General features: G+C 46.6%; 1 protein-coding gene across 3 annotated transcripts in view; it reads right to left on the reverse strand.

Annotated features, from left to right (window-relative positions):
• The window catches only part of LOC309357572 (beta-galactosidase-1-like protein 2), a 73,914-nt gene that overhangs the window by 31,539 nt on the left and 27,395 nt on the right, over positions 1-14,980 (reverse strand). For all 3 annotated transcript variants that reach the window (XM_081889808.1, XM_081889810.1, XM_081889809.1), the window contains exons 8-9: positions 11,473-11,554; positions 4,677-4,741 (exon numbers count right to left, since the gene is read on the reverse strand). In XM_081889808.1, coding sequence (XP_081745934.1) covers positions 4,677-4,741; positions 11,473-11,554 — 147 coding nt within the window. The remainder of the gene's footprint in view (positions 1-4,676; positions 4,742-11,472; positions 11,555-14,980) is intronic.

Raw genomic sequence — 14,980 nt, forward strand, 5'->3', positions numbered from 1 at the left:
ATGCAGTGTCTGAAATCCTGGATGGCAGGTACCAGTCAATATAGACAACACAGAGCTAGATGGACTCTTGGTTTGGCAGCTTCCTATGCTCCAATGTTCCATATCAATTTTCATCTGAAGAACTTTCTGCAATGGAATCCATCATGTGGCTAATCTCAAGGAGTTGACTGCTTGAAACATACAGCATGAAACAGGGTGTTCATTGGGAGGTTAAGCAGGCAGAAGTTGTGTGTGTATGTGGGAGGTTGTTTTCTGTGGTGGCACTGAAATGGTCAAATGCTCTCCCTACACCTGTTTAGCCGCCACCTAAAGGATAACAAGGATGCCACCCGGCCAAACTGGTCCTGTTCTTCCATACTTTTAAAATATTATTTAAGACCCTTTCACTGGTTTGTAGCTGCCAACACTGCTGCATTTATTTCAAGACTTCCTTGCCACATGCAATTGTATTTTACTGGTTTTACTTTTGCTAATCATCAATCCAAGAAGCACACTCAATGCACTAAGCCAGACCTAAGACTAAAACAAGTAAACAAAGGAAGCTCAACTCTGCCTGGTTTGAGGGAGGGGAAGTCAGTATGTGGTGAATTTAGCCCTAAAGCCCCATAAATCCTTGAATACCAATTTAAACACCCTACACACACCCCACCCTCTTCTACACATGCCTCGTGGATGAGATCTCTCTGTTTCCCTACAATAATTGTTCATAGGAGGAGTGGGGACCTCAGGCCCCGGACTGTCTAGCTACTTCCAGGAATTCTCCCCTGGCCACACCACTCACCAGCTGTGCTCAAATATTTGTGCCTGGCTGCACTTGGGATGCCTTTGGAATGAGAGGTGAGTACATGCAACCCTCGGAGTTTTATGTGGCTGGAATGTAGCCTCCTAATTTCCTCCTGCCACTTTGCAGAAGCTCAAAAGAGGCACTGGCAGAGATGATGCTCACACTCTCACTCCTGCTGCAACAGGGGCCAAGAACGCATTGCCAATTTCTTCTCCATCCCCAAGGAAAAAGATGGGGGAACTGCCACACTGTTGTCACTCCAGGCTGTGTGCTTCTCTCTCTGACTTCCTCCAGCCCAGAGAAGCTAGTAAGCCTTTCAGGCAGGCCTGCCCAGTACGTAAGCCACCAAGCTGCATATCTGGTGGCCCACCAGGGCTCACTAAGCCCCGCAATGGATCATTAGGCCTGCTTTAAGACTAAAAGGAAACAGAGAGCTGGTGTGCAGCCTGGCGTGGTGGCAGCTAAGTCCCAGATCTCTTGGGCCAGGCACACCAGCAGCTCCGCTTTGGCTTTGTCACTTAGGTGCTCTCCCCAAGCCCTCATCCCAGGGGAGCAAGCAAGCAGCAAATTACAGGTCTACCAAGTCAGAAGCAGTAGCTAGAGAGAATTTGCTAGCAGTGAGAAAAACCACAGTGTGTTATGTGCAGCTTATTTCCACCTAAGGCAATTACCTCAAATCCATAATGCTGGTGCACAGTAAAAACAAAAGAACTGGCTTGCTGGATCAGACACAGGTCTGCTGTTCTAACTCCAACAGCAAGTAGTCAAATACCCGCAGGTGCTCATAAGAAAGGCATTAAGGCAGTGGCCTTCTATGATTGCTCGGCACAGAGGCTTCGCTTAGCTGTTTAGTTAATGTCTGCAGTAGACAGACTTATCCTTCATTACTTTAATTCCTGCACACGCACACACAGCAAAGTCATGAAAGCTAGTGGCCAGCTCATCTTGGTAAAGTGAGTTCCTGCTGAGAAGGCTGGAACAGGCCTCCCTGGCAGGTTATGAGAACTGCTACAAGCAGCCAGAGACTTCAGTACACATGGGGTGTCACCTGCTACAAGATCCAGCACTGGCTCAATGCACCACTGAGGCTCCTGGTTGGTGAAGTGAAATGGAAACCATTCTGTGATCCCCTGGGCCTGGGAAGTCAGGTGATGATTAAGGGCCAATCAGGGGCTGCCAAATATAAAAAAACTTGCAGATCTGGTAACTTGCCTCAGTGCAACCCATTAGTTGCTGGGGAAGGTGACCTTGTTCTTCCTTGGTAGCTCCAGCCAACACAACTTTTATTGGGCCTGCTCCTTGCCCTACCTGCCTCTGGCTTGCCAACTTGCCTGGCTACCAGGATCCCCATCAACCTCAAATACACAGCTAGCATATGTGCAACTGAGCCACTTTTACTTTTACTGGGCCAAGGTCTTAGTTTATAAAGCCCTAAAAAACTCAAGACTAGGTTATCTTAGAGACCTCATTGTCCACTAGATCCCTGCCTACTCCCTGTGCTGAGCTGATGAGGCCTTACTGATGGTGCCATGTGTTCAGCCTGTGGCCCACCATCAACAGGGCCTTCATTGTGGCTGCACCAACACTGTAGAACTCTTGCACCGTTGCCAAATGGACATGCACCTGTGACTCTGTGCTTTAGACATCTCTCTTTTTACTCAGGCCTTTACCATCAGAATAATTGTTGTTGTTGTTTGCAGCCAACACAATCTACAATGAAGTATTTTTGTTGTGCTTTGCAATTTTGTTTTTAATTATTAGTTTTATTTTATAAACAAGATCTCCTGCAGTGCACTGGCTTTCCTCTGGCTGTGGATCAATCATAGCAAAGACTGTTATGGTCTGTGGCTAAGACAACGAACTGAGCCAAGCAGGAGGAATAATGGGAGTGGAGAAACCTGGGGCTGGAATAATTAAATTGCAGCCTCCAGTGCAGAAGAGAAAGATTGCCAGCAGCAGGCTTTGTAATGGCCCGCTCTGCCCCCTCCCTGCCCCCAGAACATCCCCCTGCCGCCCCACAAAATAAACAAGCTAGGCTAGGAAGGGCCCACCTGCCAGAAAACGGAAACCGCATTGCCTGGCCTCCTCCTGCCAAGTCTTGTTCCCTTTAATTGCTTAATCGATTGCTCAATATTAGAAAAGGAATTACCAGCCATTCAGATATGTTAAGCACTAAAAAGGATAGACAAGCACAGACCTCATGCTGCAGATTCGACTCAGGCGAGGGGAATGATTTAATCACACCTTGCTGGTGGCTTTGTGACAAAGCCAATCTACCATGAAGAGGTTAGCATTCTGCATTCCTACTGTTCCTCCTGCACCGCTGAGAGACAGACATAGGTTGAACCTCTCCCTGCTGTCCAAATTGCTCAGAAGAGGCCTGAACACACTTGTGACCCACATGCCTGAGCCACTCTAATGCGTATGCTGTTACCAGGACCATTAGTCTGCAGGGCACAACCTGATAGCGACCTTGCATATGACAGGAATTGAAGGGTGTGGGTGGGTGTGTACACACCTGTGCTTAGAGCAGGGGTTGCTGCACCACAACGGCCATCGTTCTTGACCGCTGCCCATGCTAGCTGGGGAAGATGGGAGTTGTAGTTCCAGAAAACCTGGATGGCACCATGCTGGCAACTCCAGCTTAGAGGTACATTTCATACATGCAGGGGGAAAAACCCACACAAAGTCACATACACAGAACTTTTGGAACTCACATTGGAGAAGGCCAAGCAAAGGCGTGTCAGCAGTAGGTAGGTCCTATCCTTCCCCCAAGTGCACGACTATTACAGCAACCACCACTGATTTTCTCTCTTCAGAGGAAAGTCAATGGATGCACTCAAGTAAGTCCCTGGGGTGGAAGCAAATTCAGCTATATGGCTCTAGTCTTGCTTTTGCTTTTTGGCCAGGTTGGTTGGGAAAGTTGCACAGAATAATGGGAGCTGGCTTTTACAACTGCAGGTTTCACGGTTTTTCTGGTGTGCAAAGTGCTTTGTCTGGTGTGTTTACAGACTTGCTGTGTGGGTGTGGCGGGGCTTTTCCTTTTTTTTTTAACAGAGAAGAAATAGAGGTGAGAGAAGAGAAAGGCGGAAAGAAGGAGGAAGGGAGGGTTCTGGTTTTGTTCCAGTGAATCCTCTGCGAAGGAGGATCTGAGCTGAGGTATCCCAGCACCAGGTCCAACACTCACAAGCTGGGCCAGTCAACTTTTAAATCAGGTTCTTGATGGCGTCTTGGCAGCAACAAGCAGAAAGACTGTTCAAGACAGGAGTGAGGGACTGTCTTCTTCAGCCACATTCCCTTCTGGGCAGCCTTTTTTTGGGCCACATCCTGATGGTGGGCAGTGTGAGAAGAAAAAGTGGGTGGAGCAACAAATGCAAATTTTACCTTTGTGCAGTATACTAGTTTCTGCATACACACCTCTATACTCTATAATTTGGAGGGCCAGGTAGAGAGGATGGGAGGACCACATTCGACCCCTGGGACTTAAGGTTCCCTACTCCTGGTTTAAAGGCTTTGAAGGACAAAACCAACTTCCTTAAGGGAACTCTTAGGCACAACTCAAAATATTCCAACTCAAGAAGCTATGCCTAAAGAGTGCCAGTGAAGGATTATTTATCTTCCAAATGCATTACAGTGGTACCTTGGTTGTCGAACGGCTTGGCTTCTGAACAAATCAGGTTCCGAATGCCACAAACCTGGAAGTAAGTGTCGAACGGACTCCCGGAACAGATTAAGTTCGACAAACAGGGTACCAATGTATACTCAATAGCCAGGTTTTCACAGACAAGGCGGCTTCCTCCCTGCTTTTCCAGCACTCTTTTTCAGAGCCCTGAAGCACCACATACAAGGGCAGTAGAACAGCATATCTACCCCTTGAATGCTTTGTACTTACCTGCATTGTGTCAAGGTATGACAGGATACCCGGCTCCATCTTCTGAAAGTTAACAGTGGCCAGAGCTAAGCAGGAAGGGAGACAGAAGAAGATAAGGAGATTTCAGGTAGGTTCAAATAGCGGCAAATGCCCCTTCGATTCAAAACATGCCTCCCAGCCTAGCACAGATACTCGGGTTGGCATGAACCACGAGATGGAATTCTGCCCTGGCTGCGTCCTGCTCATTTTCAACCACACCCAGTTCACATATGCAGCATTTGGCCACTATGCACTTGTTTGACCAGGAGCAGGAACCATCCCTGGGCCTGAGGGGATAACAAGCATCGGCAGTATCCAGTTTCACACAACAAGCCGCCAGTCCTCATGCTGTAGTTGTAGGAACTTCCCACTGGAGAGTTTTAAGCAAGAATGAAATGCACTTTGCCTGAGAGATGGGACTTATGATCAAAAGGCACAAGAGGCCACAGCCCTGGTGAAGCTAAGCAGGTTTGGATCTGGTCAGTGCCTGGATGGGAGACTGCCTGAGAGCCACCTGTAGGCTGACTTGGGTACCAAGGTGGAAGAATGGCAGGATACATGTGTAAAAAAACCCTCCCAAATAAATTCAGTTTAATCCAGTTTACTCTCTCCCCGCCCCCTCCTAATTCTATTAATTTATTGGTGAAGGTGCTGACAAATCTCAGTTACAGATTCCTCCTCTCCTCTCCCAGCCCTCGGCCCCAACACTCTTCCCAGGGTTCAATTTATGGAAAGGAAATTACTATTAAACTGCTTTGAGTTTTCACTAAAGTCCTTACAATTCTAGCTTCAAACATTTGCAGTATTATAACCCCCCCCCCCCGCTTCACAGACCGGGTGGTGGTTGTAGAAAAAAGGGGATGTCCCACGGCTTAATTAGCACTAGCAGAGCAATTAGGGATGCTGAGATAAAAGGCTGCACACCAAAGCCACCAGTAGCATTTGAAGTTGCATCCCGTGGCGAGGCCCATCTCCAAGGGCGAGGCCCTTCCTAGCCTCAGAAGCAGGAAGCAGACGTAAAACTGGAACAGGAACGAACTGGCCAGCTCTCCCAGGTTGCTTCCAGGAGACCCGTTTGTTGAGCATTCATCCTGACCGGTGTGTGGGGATGCCAGGTGGAGATGGCCACTTACTGAATGTTTGTTCAGACAGGTCTGCGGGGAGCTTTTACGACTTTGCATCAAGCAAGCAGAACCCCACACTTCTCCATCTCTTTTCTTATCATGAAACATTCGATTTGGGTGGAGAAATTGGTTTGTTTCATAAGAGCACCAAATACAGGGGAACCTGAATTTGCTGGTATGTGATTGAATCCCACCACAAAATTGTGACAGTCCCTAGAAGCACAGAGGAGGGCGGGGAGAAAAAGAGAAGGGAGGGTTCATGACACATTTGACTGCCCTTGCCCCATATGCATAACGAGAAGAGCTTGCTGGATCAGGCCAGTGTTCCATCTAGTCCAGCATCCTGTTCTCAGTGGCCAAGCAGAAACCCACAAGCAGGACCTGAGCTCAACAGCACTCTCCACTCCTGCGGTTTCCAGCAATTGGCATTCAGAAGCATTCCAGCATCTGGCAGCAGAGGCGGACTATAGCCATCGTGACTAGTAGCCACTGATAGCCCTTATCCTCCACAATTTAGTCCAATCCTCTTTTAAAGCCATCCAAGTTGGTGGGAATGGATTCCAGTGTTATCTGCTTTACAGCCACAAATTGGCTGCACAATGGCAGCAGCTCATGGAAGGGTGTGCGGCTTCTCTTTGTGCACCTTGAATGAGTCATGCACAAAGTGTGGGATGTGATACATGGAGGAGGCCATCGAATGACACATGTTTTGCATGTAAAAAAGTTCCAGGTTCAATTGCTGGCATCATCAGTGAAAAGATTCCATGCAGCAGGGCTGCAAAAACAGAACTGAGCAGAGATTATGGAGCAAGGGTGGAGGACCCACCTGGGCTAAGGTATGGGCAGCCCTCCAGACCTCTGCCTGGCCCTCAGTATTCGTCACAGGTCCTGCCTCCAGCTACAACCCTGATCAGAACTGCTCTGCCCCCTCACAGAGGGCTTTTGCACTATGGTGGCGATAAAAGAATCAGAGTTGGAGGGGACCAAGAGGATCGTCTAGCCCAACCGCCTACAATACAGGAATATTTTGGTGGTGCTCGGACCCATGGCTCAGAGATTAAGAGTCTCATCACGCTCTACCAACAGAGCAAACCACTGGCAGTTGAAATAGACATCGACTCGGCCAGATGAACTAAAGGTCTGATTCACAAACCAACATCATATCTCCATATATACAAAATGTCTTCTTGGGTAGGTGAATTACAAAGGTCTAGCAGCTTGCTCTTTAAATAAAACAAAAAACAAGCAAACACTGATTGTTAAGATAGTTGATTTTTTTTTTTAAGGACAACTATGTTTCAAAAACTCAGGGCTCTGTCAAAAGATGGCCTGGTCTGCAAATTCCACGGTGTCAATGGGAATCATCAGGAGGACAAAAAAGCCAGGGTCCTTTTTTCACCTGCAGGCAAGAAGACAGGCACCCTCCTTTTCTTTCCTCTTCCAAGCATGCTTTTTATTACCTCCGCTCTTTGTGTGTTCTCACAGCCACCTTGCCTCTGCCGCATCACTCAGAGCCCTAGTTATTCCGCACTCCTGATTACTTGACATGTTGACTCTAATGAGCAGATTGTTGTGACATCCGAAGCATGAGCTGGGATCAAGGCGCGCTTGTCACATGAGCCCGATGGAGGAGACAACTCCAAACAAGAGAAACGAGTGCGCTCTCAGGCAGTAAACACATTTGCGCAGGAAGCAGAGCAAAGCTGAACTGATCTCCCCCCTTACACACACACATACCACTGATCCCCATCTCCCACTGGCAGGGAGAGAGTGACCCCGTGTGGACAGGGCTGGGAAGTTCTGTCATTTAACAAGAAGGTGTCAGGCCTGGATGGGATGCAACAGGATGCTAGCCAATTCCCAGGGACAGGCTATGCCACCTGTACTTGTATTTTTAAACAATTAAATAAAATTTAATACAGTTTCCACATAAAATAACATAGCGTACATACCTGGATTTTAAAAGGGCAAATACTGTACTCCCATAAGAGTTGCTAAGTTATTATTATTTAACAAATATAAGCAAAGAGTAATTGCAAAAGATCAATGAGCAGCAAACAAACTCTGCCATCTTCACATCCACAATAAAATATTAGAACTAGAGGTGTGCCCCCAAAACTGAATCAGGTCAATTTGAGTCCTGGGATCTAGCCAAATTGCATCAAGGCAGCCCTAGATGGCCCTGGGTTGGATCGGGTCCACCTGGAGCAACCTGAGGTTGTCGGGGGGGGGGGGGAATCTTCTGATGGGAGGGTGCAGAGAAGGAAACACGCAGACACCCTTGTGTGTGTTTCCTTCTCCATCCACCAAACCACATGTTTAATTAGGAGTTAAAACCCTGCTTAAATATATGGTCAAGGGGCACCAGGGAGAAAGGGAAAGTCATGTTTTCATCTCCTCCTTCTCCCCAACCCCCCCCAAAAAAAATTCCAAATCAGTTTAGGACCTGGATCAGGAGCAGCCATGGAGCAGAGCCTCTCTGAAGCATTGGGTTGGACCACAGATCAGAGCAGGGGACCTGTGGACAGCCCTAATTAGAACCTTTGGTGTGTTGAGGGCCACATTTCCTTGGGGGTAATGTGTTGGGGGCCACAGGATTTTATCCTGCTCACCATAAACAACCAGATCAAGCCCTTTTCCTAGAGGGAAGTCAAAAAATTACAACTCCACCTCTATGAACAACCTTCCCTCTTTTGCTATCCTAGTGGCATTTTGCCTTCGCTTTAAGAACCCATTTAAAACAAAGGGTGAGGGGGTGAAAGGAGGGGGTTCCATTATCAGCCTGCAATTTGCTTGCACAACTTTAATTAAGCCTCTGGTTTTTAAGCTCCAATTTAATAATGAAAGGGTGCACTGAGTTGTTACAAAAAAGGAAGCAGGGGGAACCAGCTAAGTGGCTTGTACACGAGGAAAACAGTTTTGATTTTTAAAATACAAAAAGCCATTTCAGCCCATTAAACTTAATCCTGAGAGGCTTTGAGTACTTTGGTTGCACCACTAAGAATCAGCATGAGATGCAGATACAGCTTGTGTTTGGATAAAACAGCATTACACACTCTTTAAAAACACATGCACACCATAGTTTTGTTATCTGAAACGTAACAGTATAATAAAAGAATTCATGTTCCAAAATAGTCTATTTAATTTAATCCTTCGTGTCCCCGATGTGTCCTCATAAAACTATACACTTCACTCACCTTAAAATGTCCTTCCAGCTTCCCAGAACCCCACTACCAGGATGCCCAAATGACATGACTAGGGTTGTGTATCACACTACACATTCAAAGAATGGAGCTCCCCTCCCAAAGAATTCTGGAAACTGTAGTTTATCACCCACCCACCCAGTGAAAAAAAGTCTCTGTTCCTTCATCTGATTCTTCTAGGTCAATCACAAGACTGTGGCGGTGAATCCCAATATGCTCCAGCCACTCAGTGACTCCCAGCACTGCCACCCACCTTGATCCTCAGTTTCCAAGGGGGCATGAATGGGGAGCAGAAATAACCTTAGGCTGTATTCTATATGGTTGAATGATTCAAATGGCTTCCTCCCCAAAGGGTAAGGGATAGAGGACTTGCAGCCCTCCAGATGCTGATGAAGTCCAAACTCCCATCAGCCCCAGCCAGCCTGGCCAGTAGTCTCAAGGGCCACAGGTTCCCCACCCCTGTTTTAAGCAGAAATGAGTTGTCCAAATCATAGGCATGCAATGGCTCAGGATAATTGGAGCTGAAGGCCAATGACACCTGGAGGCCTCCAATATGTCTACCTCTGAGACACACTTTGGCACAGTGATACTCCCAAGCCAATGCCCTCAGAGGGGGCCCGCACAGCCTCCCATTGGACCAGCCCTGTCACTCAACATCAGCAACCGCCAGCTGTTGACAGAGGGGCTGGCTCTCAATCTTCTATCAGATTGCCATGACTCGTTATCATAAGATGCTTAGCGTTTTGATTTGATTTAGTGTTAAGTGGTTTCTGCAATTCTGATTGAGTTAGGTGCCGTGAGCATGCTAATGGAGAGAAGTACATTTAATAAATAACTACCTTTTTAAAAAATGGAAGGCCACATTACAGAGCCAGAAAGTTTAAATGATATGTTCAGCTTTCATGTAGGGTCAGAAGCCACTGGGGGCAGCAGGCAATGCACATAGCATTGAGATGGCACATAGCATTGAGATGGCACATAGCTCACAGTCCACTATACGCAAATTCTTTCTGCTTTTTAAGCCTTACACTGACTTGGGTCTTGAGGCTTGCAAGCCTCTTCTACCACAATGAGGACAAGACACCGCCTTTGACAAAAACAAAACCTAATAACTCCATAAACCTATCACGTTCCTTCAAATAATGTGAGTTCAGTTATGCAAATGTCTAGGCCACACCGTTGGGATTCTAGAGAGCTGGCATTTACACCCCCCTCACCCTATTCCCAGGGACATGGGTGGGGCTGTGGGTTAAACTACAGAGCCTAGGACTTGCCGATCAGAAGGTCGGTGGTTCGAATCCCCGCAACAGGGTGAGCTCCTGTTGCTCGGACCCTGCTCCTACCAACCTAGCAGTTCGAAAGCATGTCAAAGTGCAAATAGATAAAGGTAAAATAGATAAGTGCAAATAGATAAAGGCAGGAAGGTAAACGCCGTTTCCATGCTCTGCTCCGGTTCACCAGAAGCGGCTTAGTCATGCTGGCCACATGACCCGGAAGCTGTACGCCATCTCCCTCGGCCAATAAAGCGAGATGAGTGCCGCAACCCCAGAGTTGGCCACAACTGGACCTAATGGTCAGGGGTCCCTTTACCTTTACACCCTATTCCCACAAAAGCAGGAAGCAAGAAAGGCTGTGTCAGCTTATTTTCACCAGCTAACTAGACTCAAGTTTATGGAACATGCAATGTCCCACTGAAGATCTCTGAAATTCAGCAAAGCTGAAACTGTGAAGGAGACTGATGGCCAGGAGAGGTAAAACAATAAAAACCACACAGTATGTAGCCAGTTTGAAAAAGCAAAGTTAGGAGGCACAGGACACTAAGAACTGGAGGCTGAAGAAGGTGGAGAAGACCAGAGAGGTATCTGAGAGGTCCAGGGCTGGGGAAGGAAGCTGGAAAGTGAGCCAAAGTGGAATTCAACAGAGCTGGAGTACGGGGATTAGATAGCCTTGAAGCAAGAAGTGCAAAAGGCCATCACTCGCAAAACATGATTCCTGCCCCCCACAAAGAGCTATAAATCCAAAACATTCCCAGGCCACATGTGCAATATACAGTCCAACCCCAAAGAGACAAAGCAGGAGTGGGGACCCTCAGGCATGTGGGGGGTGGGGGGCGTTAAATGCAGACCTCCCTATCCGGCCATTGGGACTCTTCTCCCCACAAAGTTGCCCATTCCTATAATACAGTAACACATGAAGTCATCCCCGCTACTCAAGTGCAATTGATAGCTAAGTGCTGCACAGCTGCTAATAACACACAAACACACACAAAGAGAGAGAGAGAGCGCTTGATCTGATCCCCATTCCCTATTTGCAGAACCTGCTCTATTAACTATGGCTGAGGATGGAGACTCTGCTAAAGATTCAGTTGACACAACATACACTGGCCCATTTGTCCCCCCACCCCAGGTGTGCTCTAGTCTACCCATTCCAACACACCACAATGCCACGTACCTCCTGACACAAAGCCAGCGGCCAGCCCATCTTTATTGTCAGAGGTCATCAACAGCTCCACGATCTTCCTTTTTAACAGGGCCTGCACAAGGAGGGGAAGAAAACACACACATTATGTTGGGAGTCAACACTGATCTACAGAAGGGAGCTTTTATGATGAATAAGGCTAGCAATGACTGTATAGACCTTCCAGTATCAGAGACGGTATGATTCCGGATACCATTCGCTGGGGAACAACAGCATGGGCATCTGTTTCGGAACAGAACGCTAGACTAGGTAAGGCCTTTGGTCAGATCCAGCAGGGTTTCTTCTGAGCTCAGGTTGGAGGGCAGGCCAGGACTCTTGGTGTTGCTGACCCTGGAGCTGAACGGGACTCTGATTCCAAGTCCCTGGCGTTAGTTGCTGTAGGTGGCAGGCACCCACCAGAGATCCTGAGACACCCGGGCCAATTCCATAGTAGTAGTAGTCGTAGTAGTAGTAGTACAGTAGTAATAAATGATATAGGGGGAAAGACATTAAAAAGAATGAGTGGTTTATATTATCAGTGGACCAGCATAGCCAAATTTTCTGGCATCTGAATATTTATGACCATTTTAAACTCTTTCATATGACCAAATCTTATTTAAGGAAAAATATATGTCTTTTACCCAAGACATACATTTACAGTTTACTTCATACACTTGCTTAAACCTGCAGCTCTAAACTGAGTGTGTCACATTTTGCCCAGATGTGCATAAAAACAAGTTAAGATTCTTTGACATTTGATAAGTTTCTTAACAAGTGTCAGGATCAGAGGTTCCTTCTGAGCTTCTGCTGCCCCACCCCACTGGCCCTGGCCAACATTGCAGCAGGCAGGGCATTCTCTGTTGAGCAAGAGATACTGATACCTCGCCCTGCAAATTTTGCCCATCACTGGTGCTGATGTTGCTCTCTCTCTCTCTCACACACACACACACACAACTTCAGTGCCACCTTCTTATTTACTTACGAAAGCAAATACACACATGCTTAACATAAGAATACAAAAAGAAAACTTGCTAACACCAGACAGCTGATACAGGATTAGTATAGCTTTTAATTTTCACTAGGGGATTACAACATATTGAGTCAAGATGATATCTGCAACTTCTAAAGAACAATCTGCTCCTGTGCAAACAGACTCCATTGTTATCCTAATAGGTGACAATTATATGGCTGCCAATATACCAGTCTTCCCCAACCTGGTGCCCTCCAGATGCTGTCAAAGTGCAAACTCATCAGCCCCAGCTGGCTGATAAGACTTGTACTCCAAACCTTCTAGAGATTGCCAGGCTGGGGAAGGCTGCTAACAACCACTGATTTGTACCAATTTAATCCGCCCACACTTTCAATGAAGTTCTGGGCAACCTGACACTCAAGTTCATTATTATTTTCTGCAGGTATGAGGGTGAGAGCATCACACAACGTAAAGTCACAACAAAAGCTGTTTAGCCTCTGTGCTAAAGCACCAGGCTCCCACCTCATCCGAGCAGCTTATATTGCACACCACTCAGCCTCCAGGCTTAAAATCAAGTGAAGCATCCACCTGCTGCCACGGGAGGAGTCCTTTGCATATTTGCTGCATTGCACCACTTTGTTCCAAGGAAAGAAATGGCTGAGGGGGTGCATTAGTGAGCAAACACCAAGTTCCTCCGTGTCATCTCGCAAGGATCATGGGACCCATGGTTGTTGAGTCAGGTTGACCCAGCTATTAAATCTCCTAAATAGGAACATGGCCCATCAGGGGCATTCAACACAGAGGGAGGGGAGAGAGAGAGAATCTTTCTACCCTGATCTGCAAGGGGAATGCAGTTGAAAGAGGGGGTGAGAAACTAATGATGTATGCAACCCTTTGCACTCAGTGGGACGTATGTCAAAGTAGGCATGCATAGGGCTGTGCTGTAAAATAATCTACGGGGAGGGGGTTGCAGTTGCTGGGCCTCTTGGAACACAGACTGGAAACCACTGAGGTTCAGCCAATGGTGGAGTGGTAAATCTTGGTGCTAGAGGTTGTAATAGGGGTTCTCATAGTCACAGCCCCTAGGAGAGTCCAAAAATGCAGATAGCTGTGTTGAGCACATACACAGCATAATATCCAATCTATCAGACTCAGCTGAAAGCCACATAATAACAATGTAGTTGGCAAGGTGGCCCTTGGCTTGGCAGACTTAGGTTCACATACCTGAACCTGATTGTTTGCTTTGCCTGATAACAAACCATAGACAACACTCATGGTTTGACTGAAACAAACCACAAGGCCAAGTTCAGACAGCACAAGCCAGGCTCTGTTTTGTTTAGTCTGCAGTGCAGCCACAGCAGAAGTGGGGGTGGAATGGCACTGGAACTTTTGAGTGCCACACTGCTCATACATATTAAACCATAATTTGTTTTACACTATAGCTTAATGTGACATGTGAAGCGGGCTGCGGCCTGAGCCAGGCCCACCTCACAGGGTTGTTATTATGAAGCTAAAGTGAGATATAGTAAGCCCTGCTCAAAGGGGCTGACATCAAAAAGTTTTACATTTTCAATTAAAAGACACAGCAAAATTTAATTAGTCGTATAAACAATAAATTAAGGAAAACATTTCACATGAATAAATGCACAGCAAAATTAAACAATCCGCTGATAACTGTAATAAAAGTCTAACAATACAAATGCAAGAACATAGTCAAGATAAATAGCGAAATAAATGCAACTCCAAGAATAAATTCTGACTCCAAGCAATAACCTCTAAGCAATATCCCATCCTTGATGGTCTCTAGACATCCTGAACTGCAGAAGCATCCCTTGTAGCTGGAGTCAGCCAAGGCCCCTGCCCTTTCAGGTCAGGTAGGTATGGACCAGATCAGCAGCGAGCAGGTCTTGCAGGGCTCACAATAAGATATAGCCATGAGCAAATTATGTTAGTTAAAAGAAGTGAAGCGTTAACACACAGGAGTGTTGTATTCATGTCATTATCCGGAGTAAAGAGCTGTAGGCTTCAACACATACTTGGCTTGCAAGGCGATGCAAGGAAAACAAAAATAGGAACAGGCAAGAGGGCCCAGGTGTGTGCATGCTCTAATCAACATATTGGGAAGTTGATTTGAATGCTTGCTCGCGTATCTTCTGCAAGATGTAGGTGGCAGCAAGAGATCTCAGCTAGAGAGAAGCCAAGAGATCCAGAAACCGAGAATATCGGGACCAGATTACATGAAAAATGCCTGGTGCAGACACAGCATGCTGCCGTGTTCAGATGAATGCTCATTTGCCCACCATGTGGGAGGAATGGGGGAGGAGCTCAATTTAGTTCACATTTATTGTTATTTAATTATTTCATAAAATTTCTAAAACGCTTGATTGTTAAAAACCTCAAAGCAGTTTAAAAAAAGATTTAAAGGCAAATAGTTTGAGAACCAAAGCACAGCCATCCTTCAAAATTTGCACTTGTATAAATGTTATGATGCAGTTCTCCAACCAAAAAATGCATGTATTAGGGAATGAGCAC

Source organism: Podarcis melisellensis (genome assembly GCF_964234715.1).
Source record: "Podarcis melisellensis genome assembly, chromosome: 15".
Lineage (NCBI taxonomy): Eukaryota > Metazoa > Chordata > Lepidosauria > Squamata > Lacertidae > Podarcis > Podarcis melisellensis.